Here is a 21,713-nt window from a genome sequence, read left to right as displayed (position 1 = left end):
TGAAACCCGTCTGGAACTTGGGGATTTTGTTCTTCCCCTATATCCAATCTTGAAGCTGGACCAACAGGCAAGAAACATAAAGCTTGGCCTCCACGTCTATCAATGAGATCAATCTATAGTTGCCTGGTTTGCGTGGTCACCCTTTTTATATATGGGATGGATAATGTTCCCTTTCCAGGAAACCGGGACATTAGTTTGTATATAGATCTCATTGAAGACGGGGGTAAGGTGGAAGGACCAAAAGACTGGATCTCTCTTAAAAATAGCGTTTGGAAGGCCATTAGGACCTTCCGCTCCCTCGGTCTTGAGTTTTAATATAAAACCTCTTAACTCCTTTGCGTTGGTTAGTTCATGGCTAAGTACCTCTGAACTTGCTGCGCTGCCTTCCGCATGATCCGGGTCGGGAGCCGATTGTTTTACCTCTTGTTCAAGATGCTGCCCACTTGGCTCATCTGCGGCGCCTGTTACTGTGTTGCTGTACAGGGTTTTCACGTGGTGAACACACGTTTCTTGACCGATTCCCGCTTCTTGCTGTAATATTGGACCCGATGACAATTTATTTATAATGCCCCTGAAGTCGCTGCTGTTGGTCTTTTTACTTGCGGTCAATAAGTGTATCCAGATACCCCTCTTATGCACTAATTTTGCGCTCCTCAGGTTCCTCCTGTAGTTGCTCCTCAGTTGGCACAGCTTCAGTTTTTCTGTTTTCCTGCCCGCTTTTACTGCTCGTAATTGTGATCGCACCTCTCGTGCAAGCCCTCTTTTTTGTTCTCTTAGCTCGTAATTGAACCAGGGCTCTCTTTTGATGACTGTCCTTGAGGTGCAACCTCTCGTTGCTGGGAATCTTTGGACTAATAACTCGACCAGCTGTTCCCAGGTTTTGACGCAGCCGCCTTCTGTTTGCGTAACCTGATTGCCCAAAAATTCCCTAGCTGTCACCTGTATAATTTGTGGGACCACTCCCAGCCATTTAAGTTTTCGAAGATTGAACTTTTCTGGGTAATGCGCTGTGGACTTACTTTGATGTTCATTCTTGCAATAAGAGGAAGATGATCACTTTCGACTTGTGATGTAACTTTGAAGGTGTCGACTTGCGAGAGCGAATTATTGCTTAAAATAACAAAATCAATCGTTGAAGAAACTTTTTCACTCAGAAATGTGGCTGCCGCTGGGATGTCGCCCGGAATTTTCCCATTCAGGATTGTCAGACCGAGAGATTCAAGTTGTTTCATTAGCGTTCTAGCTCCCTGTTTGTCCTGCCTTTTACTTTCATGCAAAGTACTGGCTATTAGATTGCAATTGAAGTCACCCGAAATAATCATTTGGCAGTACTGATGACTTTTCTGCAATGCTTTTATTAGATTCGTTATTGTTGTATATTTTTCGTTCTGCTTTTTTTACAATCATATCACGCCTGAGTTGATATCCCTAATTTAACTCCCATTTGAAGCAAGGATACAACTAAAAATTGCATGCATGGCCCACAAAGCCATTCATTTCAACACCCCGCTATACCTCACACAAAAACCTGAGCTCCCTGGTGGCTCTAGACCCACTAGAAGTGTCAGCACCTTACTGCTCAAACCACAGAAACGCCGTAAAAAGAAAACTTACAATTGAATCTTCTCGAGTATCGCCCGAGAATCTGAAACTCCGTGCCCCCTGAAGTCAGATTGATTACCTCCGTTGCCTTTTTCAAAAAGGAAGTTAAAGTGACATTGATGAAGCAACTTCTGCCTTAGAACCGTAGCTACCAATGCTCTCGAATACATGCTTGTTTCTATGAGACTGTGATGGTTTTATGTGGATTTGTTTTTTTTTATTACTTCCTCCTATACCTTTTGCGATAGCTAAATTGTAAAAAGTTCTGATACCCCCTGTGGTCATGCTTTCACTAAATAAAATATTTTAAAATTAAATCCTGCTGACCACCCACACTAGCCCTGACTCAGTGTCAATTCTTGACATCTTGGGTGCATCCTGGGAATGACTCATGTTACCCACCCATGCTGGCTCTGGCTCAATGTCAATTCTTTGGTATATTGGTGCAGCCAAGGCATGTGTCCTGCTGACCACCCATGATGGCCCTGGCTCAATTCCAATTCTTGGGGCCTTGGATACATCGAATGGATGAGTCCTGCTGCCACCCATGCTGACCCTGGACAAATGGCAATTGTTGGTACCTTGGGGGATTTCAATGAAGGAGTTCTGCTAACCACCCGTGCTGGCCCTGGCTCAATTTAATTTCTTGGTACCTTGGATGCATTCAAGGGCCAACTCCCGCTGACCACTTACTCTGGCTCAATGGCAATTCTTGGTATCTTGAATGTATTTTATACAAAATTCATGCTAATCACTTGTGCTAGCCTTGGCTCAACGGCAATTCTTGGCACATTGGGTTCATCAAATGGGTGATTTTCTGCTGACCATCTGTGTTGGCCCTGGCTCAATAGCAATACTTGGTACCTTTTGTGCATGCCATGGACAAGTCATGCTGTCCACCCCTGATGGCCCTGGTTTATTGGGAATTCTTGGTACCTTGGTGCATCCAAGAGAAAAGTCCTGCTGACCACGTGGGCTCGCCCTTGCTCAGTGGCAGTTCTTGGCACCTTATTTTCTTCACGGGGTGAGGCCCTTTGACTTCCCTTGCTGGCCCTGACTCAATGATAAATCTTTGCACCTAGGGTGCATCCATTGGATGAGTTCCGTTACCCACCTGCACTGCCTCTGTGCCATTTCTTGACACGTTGGATGCATCCCAGAGACAATGCCCATTGCCTACCAGCTCTGAATCAAGCACAATTGTAAGTCTGGGCACTGTGTGCACATGCAAGGAATGATGGCTTTTGCCCAGCCATGCTGGTCCTTGAATATTGGCAGTTTTCTTTATTTACTTTTGGGCACCCAGCAGAGGATGTCTGTTGCACACACATGGTGAAATTGCACAATGATGGTAACCCTATGCTCATTGCCCACTCTTGATAACATGCTGGCCATGGGAAAATGGTTTTAATTCTTGGCAACTTGTGCACATCCATTGGATGATGCCCACCCATGGTTAAATCCTGGCCTCACGTAATGTTAGTATTTCTTGGCACCTTGGGTACATCCATGGCATGTTGATCACCCATGACAACATGCTTGCTATGGCATAATGCTGTAAATTCCTACAATATTAGTGGCTCTTTGAAGTATGATGGAGCATATTTCTAAAATCATGTTGGTCTTGGGAAAATGGTGGCCATTCTTGACATGTTGCTAGCATTCTTCAGCCAGGAGTACCAACTATCGAATGATGTTCACCTTGATATAGTGGGGGTAGCCATGATTTGTTAATTCGCCCCTCCAAAAAAATTAAATCAGTTTGCATGTACAGAATTTTGCACAGGCTTAGAATAGAGGAACTAGAACAAGTGAAATTTTGTAATTTGCGATCATCTCTCAAAAAAACAGGACAGAAAGGTCTTCGCAGATGGTTGAATTTTTTTAAGAGAAGGGTGGCCAATTGCACGTGTAAATTCTTGTTTGAAAGCAACAGTACCATGGGGGGTTCCACTATTTCTCCTAAACACAGTAAATGAGAGGACTGGTGCACCAGAAACAGACTGCAAATCACCCTACAAATTGACTATGCCCCTCACTAGGCCAGATCTCCTGAGAGACAATGCAAGTAAGACCTAGGGACTTTGCCACTGCTCGTAAATATGCTCGGTTTTCACTTTGAAGTATGTTTTTTACCTGTGTTTCTTTCAGCATGCAGTAGTGTCTCGTGCTCATATGTAGTGTTTTGGTGCCAGAATAGCTCAAAGGTTCTCAGTGGTTTTTTTCCTCATTCAGTGCTTGTGAGAACTCGTGTGCTGATCTTCTGTCTTAGCAATGACTTTGCTTCCAGACTATCAGTAACCTCTACCACATCCAGCCTGGGACGGGTCTGTGAGTCGGCTGGTTTCTTGCTCAGGGATTATATGTTGACTCGAATGAGCTACTTCTGGACGAGGTAAACGATTGTCGAGGTTCCTCAAATCCCTCACCCATGATTTAGATCTTCTTGACTGCCCAGTCATGATCATAAATGAGGATATGAGAGTGAAAAGGAGGCAACCATTCTCTGACCTGGTTATTGCAGGCGCAGAGCTGCACCCTTTGCATAGATGAGTGTTGAAAACCATTGACCGAGGTGATTGTCTCAGACATAAATGGAGCTAGGAGGGATACAGAAGTTTCTCTTTTATTGCCCAGTGGAGATTTAAGTCCCCAATGAAGATGTCATTTTTTTTATTCAATAAAGGATGTGCTGATGGGTGTTATATGACATGGAACATCATTTTCAATGTAATCAACAAGCTTTAAAAGCTGGAGTATTGATTGGTGAACTCATATATCTCATGAGCTTCTTTAGAATAACAGCAAACTCCACACATGAGTGTTTGTTCTGTCCAGGTGGATGACCTGGTATTCTCCTGGAATAAGCATGCCCTTAATCAATTGTCTCAGTCTCTCTCAGGACAAGATCCAAGTTGTTAGCCGTTATTAAGTCCAGAATACCTCTGCCAGTTTGAGTTCATGACTCACACAAACAAGACTTATGCTCAGTTTGGATGGTCTGGCCTTCACTTGAATTAGTCTCTTGTCTCCCATCTTAGTGTCTCCATGAATGGGAACATTGTCGCCTGTGATGGGGGATGTCAAGCTATCGTGGACACCGGGACCTCAAATCTTGATGCCTCACCTTCTGGACTCGCAAGTATCCAGAATGTGATTGGAGCGAGTGAGAACTCAGATGGGGAGGTAAGTATCTAAGATTTCTCAGGTTAGGTGAAGAGGTGACCTATAGGGACAGGAAACACCGTTGGAGCGTTCGATCTATATGTGCTTACAATGGTTTTCAATCTGTTGGGCGTATTACCTCATGTAGCTTCTGTTGTACTCCGAAGCCTCCAACCTCTAGTGTCTTCAGTGATGAGCTCCTATTGGAATACTTTTCAGATTTATTTCCCTTGAATTGACCAGAAATATGCTCTTTTAAATAATGACACCATGCATTGCAATGGTATGCCATCTAAAATTAGCCAAGGCAGGTAAAGATGTGTACCCACTGCCTCAACCATGAAACCATGAAAGTGTACCCAATGGGCAGAGAAAGATCTGCTCTTTACCACTGAGAAGCTGCCATGTTTAACCCTCGTCGAGTCTACATTAACCCTCAGAGTAGTGCTACAATCTGGAGCCTGTGACCATGTCAGATCATTTTCTTATTTCTCTGAAAGGTTATGCAATTGCAGGTGCATTTTACCCTCTCTCTGACTAGTGTTTGTGATGCAGTTGTTGGCATGCTTTGAAAGAACTTCAAACCATTGGGAGTATGTACCAGACATCTGACTGCTATGAGCATGAGATACATCTGACTGCTATGAGCATGAGATACATCTGACTGCTACGAGCATGAGATACATCTGACTGCTATGAGCATGAGATACATCTGACTGCTATGAGCATGACAGCGTGTTTGAAAAACATCCAGGCCCAGATTTACAAAGAGATTCCGTTGCTTTTTAATCACAGGATTTAGAAACCAATGAACATCACAATTTGTGTTGGTTTGTAATGCAAAGTATTGCAACACAGCACAACTCGCTGCTTTGTATTATTTTGCATCAAAGGGACATTCCATGGGTCATGCATGGGTGTTCTCATGCAACCACCCGTGGGTTTTGATGCAAATCTCCATCTCTCAAGAATTGTATAGAAGGATTTGCAGCAATTTTCATCCTGGATTTGTGCTGCATTCCACAGCACATAAACAAAGAGGAACATGCCTTAAAGCATAGTTTTTTTGTACAGGAAAGGAACCCTTCCTTCTCAAAAACACAGGTATCCTTCAATTATGGTGCAAGTGTGCCCTCATTGACACATAGCAGTCACAAGCATATAAGTGCAGGGACATAGTGGGACTGTGCCACTACTAAGTGGATATTGTGCATTTCTGGTCTCTTCCATTCATGAAATGGAGCGGAATGCAGAAACTTTACTTGCTGCTCTGCATTGCGTGAACTACGCGCTCGAATACAATGTGAAGCAGAAATTACAACCTAACATGTTTGCACTCGTCTGGACTTTATTAACATATGTACCTTGGCTGGTCAATGGCCCTAACACACATTGTCTTTTTATTTCACTTTAGTATGAGGTTGACTGCAGCTCCATCAGCTCTCTACCAGACATCGTCTTCACTATCAGTGGTGTGGACTATCCTGTGCCGGCCAGCTCCTACATCAGTGAGGTAAGACTCCTCCCAGAGAGCACTGTCTTATCAGTGCTTGAAAGATCCTTGAAGTTCAAACCTCCTGGATAGAGCAGCCTAGGGCTGGGACACTGTGGCTGCTATGCACTGAGGCTTTTAACCTCTCCATCATCTGAAAATCCCTGTGGCTCTGGCCACAATCATACTGCTACGGTTTGCTTGGATAATATGTCTTTCAAACTGGAACACATAAAAATGAGTTTGTAGACAGTTAAAACTCTTATTCATTACTGAATGACTGGGGTTAAATGACTTGAAGTGCTAAGCAGTGGAGTCTTGTGAGTGTGGAAGTGCAAAAAGAATAGACCTTGGAGGGATTTCAATTACGCCAGAGTAATCGGTGTAATTTTTGTAATTCTGCATTAGTCTTTAACACAGAATTACTGATAACAACACAATTACATCTCCTCGCACAATTAAGAGTAATTTTGGGGGAAAAATCCTACTGCAAGAGCACCTGCTTGCTATTCATATTCCATTCGCATTTACCACTTTCTTAGCGCACAAGTCATAGTCATAGGATTTTGTTAAGCGCACATATCACCCGAGGGTCTCAAAGCGCTAGCGAAAACCAAAGAAGGGATGGAAAGACATCGACTGAAGTAGAAGAGTGATCGGAAGAGCCAAGTTTTTAACCTTTTCCAACACTGATTATGATCAATAAACATACGCAGCTGCAATGGAAGCTCGTTCCACAAAATAGGGGCCAGATTTGAGAAGGATCTACTGCCATTCCTTGCGGCACGAATCCTGAGAGGAGCGAGAAAATGTTTGGTTCCTGACCTGAAGGTCCTGTTAGGTAAGTACCAGTTGAGTTTTTTGGCAAGATAGTTGTGACCATTCCCGTACATGGTCTTATGTACGAGACAGCTGATCTTGAAATGGATTCGTTTCCTGATGGGAAGCCAATGGAGAGCTTTCAAACCTGGTGACGATGGAGAACATGAAGGAAGATGCAATACCAGTCTGACTGCAGTATTCTGTAGAGCTTGAAGTTTGGTGAGAAGCTCTTCATTGATAGAGGCCATCAAGGCATTACCATTGTCGATCAACTTATGATTAAACCCTGGACAAGTGAGTTTTCTTGATTCAACTGGGATGCATTGGAAGATCTCGTGTATGCTTTGCATTAGTCCATAGCAGGTGCTGGTTACATGGTTAACATGATCTTTCATGGACAATTTGTTGTCGATCTTCACTCGGGGTTATGAACCATGGGTTTAGGAGAAGGGCAGGGGCCAAGATTCTGAGGCCACCAGTCACAGGACCAGAATTCATGCGCATTCCTGAAGAGGATGATCTCTCGTTGTCCTGGGCAAGTCTCATATTGTCAACTACCTCGATCAGCATGTTTTGGTGCTGTGGGCTGCCCTGAATCCTGATTGAGAAGGGTCCAACAAATTGTGGTTTTCCATAAATGTTGTGAGTTGCTTATTAACCAAGGACTCAAGTACTTTCCAAAAATATGGGAGAAGAGAGATAGGGCGATAGTTGCTAGGTTCTTTCGGGTCTGCAGAAGGCTTTTTCAAGATAGGTTTGACCCTGGCTAATTTCAATTGTATAGGAATAGTTGCACGATTTAGGGATAAATTAAAAAGGTCAGTGAGACTTTTGAGGAGTGCTGGGGCAATGTTGGACAGAATGTGGGGTGAAACAGGGTCGTCAGGAGAACCTGATTTGACCTTAGAAAGGGCAATACTGATATCATTTTGAGTGAGTTTAGTGAACTCTTCAAGGGGATTTAAGGTATGTTTTATGATTGTTATCGGGTACTGTGAGACCGGCCTCGTGGCGTGGATCCTCCCGACCAGCCAGCTACCCTGCAACCACGCCGAACCTCGATGTTACAGCCTACCGGCCCCCGTGGGCCAGCCTCCTGAGGGCCGGCCAGATCCCCAACACGCATGCCCGGCTGAGGGAGGGCGAAACCCCCCCAAAACCAGACCGAGAGGTGCCGATCCGGTGACACCTCTGGTCTCTTCCCCGAGGGAGGTTCGATCGACCACCAGGCTCCCGGTGAGCAGGCGCCTCGCCCGCTGGGTGTCTGGAGTCCCTCCGGGACCCCCCTGAACAGATCAAAGGACCAGAACCCTGACACACCGCCCCCAGGCACCAGACCCCTCTCCACGAGGACTCCGGACTTCAAAGAGGAGGGGGAGTATAACAAGGGGTGCTGAAGGGATGGGGAGCAGAGAAGACCTGGACTGACGAGAGCCGGCTGACGCTGTCGCGGCTCCTCGAACTCTGAAACATCTGAGCCCTGCTGACGCTGTCGCGGCTCCCCGAACTCTGAATCATCTGAGCCCTGCTGACGCTGTCGCGGCTCCTCGAACGCTGAAACCATCCGAGCCCTGCTGACGCTGTCGCGGCTCCCCGAACCCTGAACCATCTGAGCCCTGCTTACGCTGTCGCGGCTCCTCGAACTCTGAAACATCTGAGCCCTGCTGACGCTGTCGCGGCTCCCCGAATTCTGATCCATCTAAGCCCTGCCAACGCCGCCGCGGCTCCTCGAACTACGAACCTCCGGTGCCTGCTGAGTGACTCGCGGCCCGCTCCTCCAAGAGAACCGGCAGAGATTGCCGAGAGAAGCAACACCCCCCTCAGCTCGAGGATTGAGAGCTGTGCGGCGGGTACTCCGCAGAGACACTGATTCAAAGACTGTCCCGCTACCCCTTACCCCTCATTACGAGACCACTGCCGCTTGTGGCACAAATTCTGCTCCTGCCTTCCGGATCATAAAGATTCCTATAACCTATGATGAAATTTATTATCCTGCAAAGAACTACTGTGTGGTGTCCCTCTATCTGAAAAGAGTAGTGCAGCGTGTGCGATCCTAGGTACGAGACCCTTCCAGGAAGGGCCTCCCCGCTCTTGCTCGGCCGAACTCGAGGAGAAGTGGGCCTCCGGGTGGTCAGGAACGTATTCCGCAACCTCCCGGGGGAACGCTTTCCAACATTGGTGGCAGCGACGGGATTCGAGCCAACACCTAGAGATCGTGCAGTAGACGGCTAACGCACTACCCAGAAGAAATGGAAGGAGAAACTTCCCTAGGTGCCGCCAGCACCAACCCGAGCACGACATTCCGAGAGGACCAGTTGGAATCTTATACGCACCGAGAACTGAGACAATTTTGCAAAGACCTTGCAATCGCTACCACCGGACTAAGCACGAAAGAGGACTTCCAGGAAGCAGTAAGAACCTGGGTTGAGGCGGGGACTCCCCAGACACAAACAGAAGGAGAGCCTCCTAACGAACCCCGAAGCAGCCCGGGGAGGAACGGCGCCCCCGAGGGGGGCCTATCCCCAGAGGAAATAGCGGACCGAGAAAGAGGTCGCAACCACGAACTAGAACTAGCAAAATTGAAAATCGAAGGAGAGATAAAGCTGGCCGAAAAGAAGCTGGCGGTAGAACAGTTACGCCTACAAGGAGAACTTGAGGAAAAGAAACGACAAAGAGAACACGAAGAAAGAAAACTCCAGCTAGAGCACGAACGTAGCCTGAAAGAGATCGAGCTCAAGGCTAAGAATGCAGAGGTCAGACCCCGGAAACCCGACCCCCTTCCGCCAACGTGGAACTAAAGGTCCACATCCCCAAAGATGTGGTGAAAGAATACTATAAGAACGACGACATCCAGCAATGGTTCAAAGCCTACGAAGTCGCCATGACCTCCCACCGAGTCCCGCAGAAAGACTGGGGGGCTGGGCTGTGGGGCCGGTTCCTGAGCGAGGGAAGAGATACCCTGCTGGACCTGCCTTCCACGGTAATGAACTCCTACAGTCACATGAAAGAGGCCCTAGTAGCCAGATATGGGCTCACCCCTGAGATGTACCGGCCACGGTTTAGAGACTGCAAGAAGATACCCGGTACCACCTGGGTGGAGTACGTGAACTTTTACAGCCGGGCCTTGGACGGGTGGATCAAGGGCAGCAAGGTCTCCACCTTTGAGGAACTGTTCGACCTGATCGCTTGGGAACACTTGGCCGCTAACTGCTTTGTAGAACTACGCCAGCACCTCCTGGACAGCAAACTCACAGACCCTCGAAAACTGGCCGTCGAGGCTGACCGGTGGGTAAACACCCGGGCCTCCCGGGGTCCCGTGGGAGACTACGGCCGCCACAGTCAGGGCCCCCCCTGCCAGAGGGGCGGAGGGAATCAAGGCCGGCCAAGGGAACTTCCGGGGGGATCCCCACGCAGCCCCCCCAGAGGACAACCTCCACCCTTTCCAGCTCCACCTCCAGCCAGCACCGGGCCACCGGGGAGGCCGGGGCCTCGCGTGAGGATCACCTGTTTCCGCTGCCAACAGACCAGACACTATGCCAGCGACCCTCAATGTCCCATGTACCAGCGAACCACCACAACGACTCCGCCGGCTTGACAAATGGCCTCCGTAGCCCTGGGGGAGGAGATGGAAGACTCCGAAGAATGGGAACCAGCCGCCATGGCTTTGGTCTCCCTAGGGGACCGGGAGATGGTCCCCGGAGCGCCCCTGCCCGCTAACACGAAGAAGTACCGACAGCAGGTGACGGTCAACGGTCACCGCGTCGAGGGCCTCCGGGACACGGGGGCGAGTGTCGCTGCGGTTCATTATCACCTGGTCTCCGAAGATCAGATCCTGCCCGGCGCCTTTTGTCCCGTCATATCCTCAGACAATTCCGAGAGCCTCTGCCGGATGGCTCTGGTTCCCTTCGAATGGGGGGGAGTCACCGGCAAGTTAAAGGTGGCGGTACGAACCTCCCAGCCCGTGGACTGCCTCCTGGGCAACGACCTCGAGAATTCCCCGGGGGGACAAGTGGAACGAAGAGCCCATCTCGAGATGATGGGCCTACCCGAATGGGTATGCGCCACCACGCGCTCGATGACTCTCAGAGTGCCTTCCTCCGAGGAGGGGGAGGCCATGCCGCGGAGCACCGCCACCATCCCCGAGGTCCCAGATGCGCCACCCGAGGCCAACGACCCCCTTCCAGATGAAGCGACCGTTCCCGACGAGGGGTCCGTGCCTTCCGACCCCGAACCCCTGACCGAGCTCGAAGACCTGCCAGAAATGGCCCAGTGGCACTGCGAAGGAGGCCCCTCCCGAGAAGAATTCTGCCAAGAACAATCCACCTGCCCTTCCCTCATTGGACCCCGACAACAGGCCGAGGCCCAAGCAGCAGGCGACCAGACTGGCAACCACTGGGTATACTGGGAAAACGGCCTCCTGTACAGCGAACAGAAGTCGGCCGAATTGGGATCGGCCCGAGTACTAGTGGTACCCCTGTGCTTCCGAAGTCTCCTCCTGGGCCTGGCCCACGATGTACCCCTGGCCGGACACTTAGGCCAAGATAAGACCTACCAGCGACTCGTCACCCACTTCTATTGGCCCAAGATGCGAGCAAATGTGGAGGCCCACTGCAAATCCTGCCCCACGTGCCAGGCCAGCGGAAAGAGTGGGGGGAAGAGCAAGGCTCCGCTGCAACCCTTCCCAGTCGTCAGTACCCCTTTTGAGCGGGTAGGGATCGACATCGTGGGACCACTGGACCCCAAGACAGCCCAGGGCCACCGGTTCATCCTCGTCCTGGTGGATCATGCCACCCGTTACCCCGAAGCCATCCCTCTCCGCACCGTGACGCCCCCGTGGTAGGCCGGGCCTTGATGGGGATCTTCTCCTGCGTGGGGTTCCCCCGCGAAGTCGTGAGTGATCGGGGTACGAACTTTATCTCCCGATACATGAGGTCCCTCTGGCAGCAGTGCGGAGTATCGTACAAGTTCACCACCCCGTACCACCCCCAAGCGAACGGCCTATTCGAGCGCTTTAACAAGACACTGAAAGGAATGATCATGGGCCTCGCGGAACCCCTACGCCGGAGGTGGGACGTCCTCCTCCCCTGCCTCCTGTTCGCCTACCGGGAGGTTCCCCAAAAATCCCTGGGGTTCAGCCCATTCGAACTGCTATATGGACACCCCGTCCGGGGACCCCTGAGCCTGGTCAAGGAGGGTTGGGAGACGACCCCCCGAGGGACCCCTCCGGATGTGTTCCGATACATCTTGGCGCTCCGCAACCAGACCCGTAAATTCCGAGAACTCGCAGAAGCGAACCTCGAGGCTAGTCAGGAAGAGATGAAGCGCTGGTATGACCAGAATGCTACGCTGGTCGAGTTTCAGCCGGGCCAACAAGTCTGGGTCATGGCCCCGGTGAAGCCCTGCGCCCTCCAAGATAAATGGACTGGACCCTTCAAGGTGGTCGAGCGGAAGAGCCAAGTCACCTATCTCATCGATGTGCAGTCCCCGCGGAACCCCCTCCGGGTTCTCCACGTGAACCGCCTCAAACCCCACTTTGTAAGGACAGAATTGAGTTTGCTCCTGGCCACCGACGATGGGGCCGAAGAAGACACCGAGCCACTTCCAGACCCCCTGGGGGCGAAAGAGACCGATGGTTCCGTGGAAGGGGTGAGACTATCAACCACCCTCACAGCCCAACAGTCCGCCGACTGCCGCCAGCTCCTAAGGCAGTTCGCGGACCTCTTCTCCCTAACCCCTAGGGTCACCAACTGGTGTGTCCACGACGTGAACACCGACGACAGCCCGCCCGTGAGACACCGGGCCTACCGGGTCCCTGATCGAGTCCGAACCAGCATCCAGACCGAGGTAGCGAAGATGCTGGCCCTCTGGGTGATTGAACCCTCCGACAGCCCCTGGGCCAGCCCGGTAGTCCTGGTTCCGAAAGCGGCTACCCCGGGTGTCGCCCCCGAACTGAGGTTTTGCGTGGACTACCGAGGACTCAATGCGGTCACCCGAGCGGACGCTCATCCTATCCCCCGTGCCGACGAGCTCATTGACCGCCTCGGGGCCGCTCGCTACCTCAGCACCTTCGACCTAACGAGTGGGTACTGGCAGATTGCCCTCACCGAGGGAGCCAAGGAGCGCTCCGCCTTCTCCACCCCGGATGGGCACTACCGCTTTAGGGTGATGCCGTCTGGAATGAAGAATGCCCCGGCCACCTTCCAGTGGCTGGTGAACCGGGTCCTGTCCGGACTAGAGGGGTTCAGCGCAGCGTATCTCGACGATATAGCGGTATTTAGCTCCCAATGGACCGAACACCTCCAGCACCTCCGACAAGTCCTGCTGGCTCTGCGCCGGGCCGGCCTCACCATCAAAGCCAGCAAATGTCAAATTGGGCACAGCTCCGTAACCTATCTGGGGCACCAGGTGGGAAGCGGGCAGGTCGCCCCCCTCCAGCCAAAGATCGACGCCATCATGTCCTGGGAACCCCCCATGACCCAAACGGAAGTCTGGGCCTTCCTGGGCCTCACCGGGTACTACCGGAGGTTTATTAAGAACTATGGCAGCATCGCCGGCCCCCTCACAGAACTAACCTCCAAAAAACACCCCAAGAAAGTGCAATGGACTCCCTCCTGCCAGAAGGCGTTCGACACCCTAAAAACCGCCATGTATGCGGCTCCGGTGCTCAAAGCACCCGACTACGCCCAGGAGTTTGTGGTCCAGACGGACGCCTCGGAACACGGCATCGGGGCAGTCCTCTCCCAGTTCGACGACAAGGGCATAGATTGGCCCATAGCCTTCATCAGCCGAAGGTTGCTGCCCCGAGAACAGCGGTGGAGCACCATTGAGAGAGAGACCTTCGCAGTAGTCTGGACCCTCAAAAAGCTACGGCCCTACCTGTTCGGAACACACTTCCGAGTACAAACGGATCACCGACCCCTGCAGTGGTTGATGCGAATGCGAGGGGAAAACCCCAAGCTGCTACGCTGGTCCATCTCCCTCCAGGGGATGGACTTCACGGTGGAACATCGCCCCGGGACGGACCACGCCAACGGGGACGGCCTGTCCCGATTCTTCCGCTTCAGTGAGGAGAACTCCCAAGTGGATGGGTAGTTCTCCCCGCCTTTCAGCTGGGGGGGGGGCCCGTGTGAGACCGGCCTCGTGGCGTGGATCCTCCCGACCAGCCAGCTACCCTGCAACCATGCCGAACCTCGATGTTACAGCCTCCCGGCCCCCGTGGGCCAGCCTCCCAAGGGCCGGCCAGATCCCCAACACGCATGCCCGGCTGAGGGAGGGCGAAACCCCCCCAAAACCAGACCGAGAGGCGCTGATCCGGTGACACCTCTGGTCTCTTCCCCGAGGGAGGTTCGATCAACCACCAGGCTCCCGGTGAGCAGGCGCCTCGCCCGCTGGGTGTCTGGAGTCCCTCCGGGACCCCCCTGAACAGATCAAAGGACCAGAACCCCGACACACCGCCCGCAGGCACCAGACCCCTCTCCACGAGGACTCCGGACTTCAAAGAGGAGGGGGAGTATAACAAGGGGTGCTGAAGGGATGGGGAGCAGAGAAGACCTGGATTGACGAGAGCCGGCTGACGCTGTCGCGGCTCCTCGAACTCTGAAACATCTGAGCCCTGCTGACGCTGTCGTGGCTCCCCGAACTCTGAATCATCTGAGCCCTGCTGACGCGGCTCCTCGAAAGCTGAAACCATCCGAGCCCTGCTGACGCTGTCGCGGCTCCCCGAACCCTGAACCATCTGAGCCCTGCTGACGCTGTCGCGGCTCCTCGAACTCTGAAACATCTGAGCCCTGCTGACGCTGTCGCGGCTCCCCGAATTCTGATCCATCTAAGCCCTGCCAACGCCGCCGCGGTTCCTCGAACTATGAACCTCCGGTGCCTGCTGAGTGACTCGCGGCCCGCTCCTCCAAGAGAACCGGCAGAGATTGCCGAGAGAAGCAACACCCCCCTCATCTCGAGGATTGAGAGCTGTGCGGCAGGTACTCCGCAGAGACACTGATTCAAAGACTGTCCCGCTACCCCTTACCCCTCATTACGAGACCACTGCCGCTTGTGGCACAAATTCTGCTCCTGCCTTCCGGATCATAAAGATTCCTATAACCTATGATAAAATTTATTATCCTGCAAAGAACTACTGTGTGGTGTCCCTCTATCTGAAAAGAGTAGTGCAGCGTGTGCGATCCTAGGTACGAGACCCTTCCAGGAAGGGCCTCCCCGCTCTTGCTCGGCTGAACTCGAGGAGAAGTGGGCCTCCGGGTGGTCAGGAACGTATTCCGCAACCTCCCGGGGGAACGCTTTCCAACAGGTACGTTGTGATGATATTCAGTGGTCTGATTAGGAAAAGAGTTATGAATAGTATTGATCTTTTCCCTAAAGAAGGTGGATAACATGTCCACCCAGGCTATTGAGGTGGGATTTTCCAGATTGGCAGGAGGAAGGACTGGTGAATTCTTTTAGTATTTTATACAATTGTTTATTTGAGTTGGAGGCTGGTTGATTCTACTACGTATGTATATTTTTTGGTCTGATTTGATGTTATCAGGGTAGGCTCTGTAAATGAGTTTGTACAATGCATCCTCAAGTCCATTTTGGATGAGAGGGGGCATTTTTACACTTAGAAAATAGCACTAAATACAAAATTACTCTTCTGTAATTCCACCTAATATTTCAGACTTTTGGGGTAATTCCATGTGATTCAGCTGCACAGAATTACTCAAGTTATACCCACCCCTAGACAAGATGTGATACATTACACTGAATGAGTGAGGTTCTTATCCCAGAAAGATTTTGGGTTGTTTTACCACCAGAAATATTCTATTAAAATGAGGCCAAATGGTGCACTTTTACAATATGCGTTTTACAACAAATTAAAAGTTTAATAGTTCAGTGTCTGGTAAGAAAGCCCTCACAAATGCCTGGGAAAAAGTGACACCTTTGTTTTGGCCCCCCTCATTGTACTCTGACCCCTGAAATATGGTAAAAGTGGCTAGTTCCCATCTGCCAATTGTAACTTCCCAGTAAAGCCATAGTACCTGGCATATGTTTGGCTGGTATTTAAAAGTGTAACATGTAAAAAGTTACTGACTCCCTACAGTGACCAGCCTCCAAAAGCTATTATTACTGTTAGGACTGCAATTGGTTCTATGAAGAAAAAGCTATAGATTTGGTTATTGGTTTGGAATAAGCTTCAGAGATGGCTTCACCACTGTTTTTAATATTTATTCAAAATTCAATTCAAGGATAACCTTAAATGTTGATAATTAAATGGGAAAAGGAACTTTTAAAAGGTTATGCTTTCCCTATATGACCCCTGCAGGCTAAATATCATTGGTCTTCCTGCAACAGGCGGCTGAGTCCTACTATGCTTCACTAACTCAAAAGCAGCCCCAAGTGAGACCAGTCCTTTTACAACTTAGTGATAAAGGAATCCTGAAAAAGAAAGGTCTTTTTTTTCCACTATACACGTTAGCCTCCTTTCTGCCGTTAGGTTCAATGGAGGAAGGAGTTGGCCCTCAGAATGAGTTTGGAGTGGTTGTGTGGGAGGGGACTTCGCTTTACCTTAAGCAGACTACTCTGCATACTGCAAGCGCTCTTCAGGGGCAGGATGGTTTTGCTATGTTTGATTTTACTGTAAATGGTGCATGTGGGATACAGGATGTGCTACAAAAGTAAGAAGGTTTCTGCCACGGAATGTTTAACTCATTGGTCCCCCACCCACTGGCTAGTGAACTGAACAAAAGTAGCACCTTATCCCAGCTCTCCAGAAATGTTCCTGGACCTGTGGCAGAACAAAAGAGACTGGACCTGCTGTCTGTATCTTGTGTGAAGACCTGGACAGCTAGATCAGCTCCCATATGAACCTAGGACTTTGAAGTGAACTCCAAGGGCCAGTTGGCTGACTTCCTGTGAGGCTACAGGGATATAAAAAGTAGGCCTGGGCGGTAAATTCCGTTCCATTCGCGGAATTTGCGGAATTTGGGTAATTTCGCGTTCCACGGAGAACGCGAAATTGCCCAAAAATCTGCGTTCCGCGACTTCGCGTAATTTTTGCTTGTTCGCGGTCTCAATATGCGTGTTCGCGAGATATTTCACCCCGAGCACGCCAACAGCGATCGCGAACAGGAAAAAAGTATCGCGAACAAGCAATTCCACGTGTTCACGGAATTTCTGCGTGTTCGCGGAGATTTTTTACCGTTTCGCGGAGATTTGCGTAACGCGATTACGCAAATTCCGCCCACCCCTAATAAAAAGATGCAAGAGGTATTTTCTTGGAGTGACCAGTGGGCCAGTTACAGCTGAAACTGGACTGGGCCTTGTTAGTGGCCTTTGCTTAAGTGTGTATGGGTCCTCAAGTATGGTCCCTGTGGTCCTGGAAGTTTAGAAGTGGCAAAAAGGAGCTGCCCCAGAAAATCTGGAAAGTGGGGACTCAGGACAATTTAAGACTTCCAAGGCCTCTGGAGCTTCAGCCGGATCTCAAAATGATTTTGGAAGGATTTTTTCAGACACAGCTTCAGACTTACCGCACTGGAAGATTCGGGGCTCCAAAAATGAAACAAAGTATAAAGGTAAAAATGTGGATGTAACAAAGGTGCAAAAAGTGTCAGTCTGATGAGTAGGCTTCTGTGGCTTTGAAAGTTGAATTTTCCTGCTATGTCCTTTTCCCACCAAAACAACTGCCTTTAGTGGGACCTCAGAGGCATTTCATATGACACAAAATTCAATGTTTCCCTGCTGTAGGATTTTGCCTTTCATAAAGGAGACTAAATTAGAAGGTAAAACAATTGACCGGAATAACCCTCCTGGTGTATCCGACCTCCATTCCACTGCTGTCAGCCTGAAGTTTCGTCTAGCTTCCAGTCAACTGCAAACAGTGATTTCTGGTGCGCGCTTTAATTTTCCTTGGCAATTTTTGCCTTAAATCTTTAACTCATTCCCCTTTATTGGATGTTTGTTGTTTTGCTATCATTTTTCTTCTCAGATTTTCCTTAATTTGTAGGATTTGGTTGAGGGATTTTTTATTTTGTTGGTTTTGACTTTGCAAATGTTTTAGTGTTTTTAATACTTGACAAATATTCCTAAATTAAGCCTGTCTGCTGTGTGCCATTGGTACCAGGGGATGAGCTCTGGTTTAAATTATTATTTTGATAGGTCTCGAATCCTCCCCAACTAATAACCTGTTTTCTTATAACCCTATGTAATTTTCATGGATTTAGAGCATCATGGCCTTCACAGATATCAAACAAAGGGAGCATTCATTTCCACCTGTTGTCTCACATGCATGTTCTAAGAGTTTCCTTCCAGCTCGTTAAAAGATACGTTGAATGACCTTCACACACAAAATGTATTGATAACAGCAAAGTTTATGAGAGCACAGGTGACACTTGGCTTTTGAAATAAGAGAACTGATTATGCAGAGCAAGCAGAACCGCATTTCATTTCAAATGAGCATTTCAAGTTGAGACCTACAGTGGGTCTGGCTAACTTATCTTGAACGCACTCTAACTATGAATTATTAATAATGTGAAGTACCGAATTATGGCACACATGAACACAAAATCCTACTAGAATATATGTAAGCTATAATTAAATGTGATGAGAATTAACATGCTGTTGAACGAAAATGAAAAATATTGACAATCGTGTCACCGAGGTCACATTCCATCTTTTCCACAACACTTGTTGAGGGTGCTCGGTACATTGGGGGCTGTATTTATCAATGGGTTTATTCCACTCCTAAACCCACTGCAGACACATTTGAGGTGGTTCTTCAGGTGGCCTCCTTTGTTCTTCAGCAACTATGTTAGAGATGTTCCAAGCTGATCCCTCTCTGGCGGGCTGAGACATGACAATAGACATCACCCACCAGAAAGACATGATCCTGTTATCTTTCGATGGGTTCCAGAGAGGTCTCACACAATTAACCCTGGGCGTAGTTTATGTAGTAGCGCTACGCGTAGCTACGTGAAGTGCACTTCGCACTAAGCAAGATACGCGTAGCGCTACACGAACTTCATAGTGCGCTGTTCGGGATGATTGCACAGTGCCCAATTCTTGTCCGCACTGTGCAATCATTGAAAACGGCATCTCGCACAGTGCGAACGAGTAGATTTTTACTCGAGCAGCAGCTTTCTCACCGTGGACTGGTAGTTTCTCATCGCAAGCGGTCGCGAGCATACGCGAACACTTGCAATGAGAAACCTGACCTCCCCGCGTTGAGAATCTCGCCGGGAGGTTTATTTTCCACGCTCGCGATCGCGAACGAGGAAAAGTCTCTCCGGGAGGTAATTTTGCTTGCTCGCGGTTGCCAACTTGACGTTGAGGACCGCGAGCGAGCAAAAAATGCCAACTACGCTACTCTACGCGTTTTTGCACTGTACTACGTGCAATTTGCGTAGCGCGAAGTAGCACAAACTACACGAGCGTAGCGTAGGTGGCCGCCCAGGGTTAAAGAGAATATAGTGAAATAGCTATCCACCAAGATTCAGTTGAGTATGTGGCTCGGTGCTCATTGATGAAGCATTGATCTATAATATTTATCTTAAGGATGCACATCTAAAACAAAAATGTTTGAAAATTAGTAAACCACAGAAAAGCATCCAATAATCACGCAACCTTTACTAAATGCCTACTTTTTGTCTTCCCACAGACACAATGCAACGTGAAGATCCATTCCAACACTCGCTTCTGGGTCCTCGGAGATATCTTCATCAGAGAGTACTATGTTGTGTTCGACAGCGCAAACAATGCCGTTGGCCTGGCTTCCAGTAACTAAAGAAGAAGCGTCCACAAATGTCCCAGATTCATCAGGGAGGGACTGGGCGGAATAACCATGACTGGTTGACAAACATTGGGAAAATCAACATGGAGTAAATCAATAAAAAAAGATATTGATGAATAAATCAACAGCAAAACGCTGTCTTCACTTGAAAAGAGGTTGTTAATAGAATATCTATTGAAAGTGGAATAAAGGTCAATGTAGTGGAACAAATGATAGTAGAGAGGGAGAGCGTGTGACAACCAATGCACCTCCTAAAATGGCTGCCAAGCAGGTTTTCTGTTGACTCAAGGTGAGGCCTTGTTGGCTTCTTGTAGTCCAGGGCATGCGAAGAGAGCATTAGTAGGAGAAGACGCCTGCAGTCCAGGCCAAGGTAGTTGTGCTCCTTGTGAATCAAACTTTAAAGCCGCCTCAACTGCAGATCACTTTAGAACACCTGAACGCAATGCATCCTGGTCATTGTATTCCAAATCTAAATTAAAAACACTTATGTTGACAACAAAACCAGTTTTCTAACCGCAAATATGTTGCAGTTTTATTTTCTTCTCACTTTTACAGTGATTTCATAATTATAACATTAAGAAGTGCACCTTGAAAATAGAAAATAAAGGAGTAGCCAGGTATTATATTTGCAATGATGGCATCTTCAGTCTGACATGTTTAATAAACACTTTGGGGTCTGTAAAAAAAAATTCAATTATATAATAAAAGTTAATTTTGTGTACCAGTGTTGGAAGGTGGATTATTAGTGGGGGTAAGTATGCACCTACCACTAGCAATAAGGCCACCAACTCAATATAAGGTCCAGTCAAGGTCTCATTACAATAGCCCCTGGTAGCTGGCTGCGAGTCGGCAGGCTTAACTCAGCAGACAGTTATGTAGATCCTTCAAAAACACCAGTACATTAAATAAATAAAACACAACACACAATAAAATTCCCACACCAATTGATAAAAAAAGGAAATATTGGTATCTTTAAAATGACACCAGTACAAGACAAATCCAACACAGAGAACAGGAAATATGATTTTTTAAAGATTAAAACCTTTATAGCACTTAAAAACACATAGTGCCAACTTGGGACATCTGATTGCACTTGACCAGGGCAAAGTCAAAGTTTGAGGCCAACCGCGATGGAGCCCTGGTCCGATACACTAAGTGGGGGGCTCCGTTCAAAATTTTACCTTTGGACTTTTTTTGGAAGGTATTTTCTTGACATCTTGCGGTCCCTTCCTGCAGGCCAATTTCAATGCAACATCATTGGATTGCTTCTTAGCGTGGCCCAGGTAAAATCCTGGAAGACTGGAGCTCCAAAGCTTTCAGCAGGATAAACCTGAAATCCAGGCCGAGTTGCGGTTGAGGGTAGCCGGCTTGATTCTTGACGTTAGGCCGTTTCACTTATTGAGCTTTTTCCAAAAGTTAGTCCAAATTTCTGGCACTTCATCCTGAAGTTCCCCTTGAGGGTTCAAAGTGCCCAAAACACAAGTCCAAGGGTCTAGAAGCTCTGAGATGGTCCTTGGAAGTTTGGAACTACTATTCCCACAATGCATTTAGCCAAATCCTTGAAAGTCCAATGGATGTAACTCAGGCTGGGGACATCTTGAGTGAGAAGGTGCAGGGAAGCTCCGTTGACCTGTTGCTTTCAGGGATTCCACTTGTTAGTGTTTTCTTGAAGCAAGGCAAAGCCCTCAGGGCTGTAGTTCCAAGCGTACACCAGGCGCATTCCTTCAGAGGGCAAGCCTCTGGGGTGCAGACAGGGCTCCAGCAGAGCAATCCTTCTTCTCCTTGTAGCTTCAAACAGCAGATCTGACTTGCTATGCAGCTCACACATTTATTCAATGATCTGGGGCAACAAGCTTG

The 21,713-nt window shown here is 49.0% G+C and overlaps 1 protein-coding gene across 1 annotated transcript in view; it reads left to right on the top strand.

Annotated features, from left to right (window-relative positions):
* The window catches only part of LOC146808578 (pepsin A-2/A-3-like), an 82,166-nt gene extending 61,589 nt beyond the window's left edge, over positions 1–20,577 (top strand). The window contains exons 7-9 of the mRNA XM_085623602.1: positions 4,644–4,788; positions 6,182–6,280; positions 19,725–20,577. Coding sequence (XP_085479728.1) covers positions 4,644–4,788; positions 6,182–6,280; positions 19,725–19,850 — 370 coding nt within the window. The 3' untranslated portion in view covers positions 19,851–20,577. The remainder of the gene's footprint in view (positions 1–4,643; positions 4,789–6,181; positions 6,281–19,724) is intronic.
* Positions 20,578–21,713: the final 1,136 nt, after the last annotated feature.

The sequence above is a fragment of the Triturus cristatus genome, chromosome 8 (genome assembly GCF_964204655.1).
Source record: "Triturus cristatus chromosome 8, aTriCri1.1, whole genome shotgun sequence".
Classification (NCBI taxonomy): Eukaryota; Metazoa; Chordata; class Amphibia; order Caudata; family Salamandridae; genus Triturus; species Triturus cristatus.
This window is presented reverse-complemented; position numbering and strand designations above follow the sequence as displayed.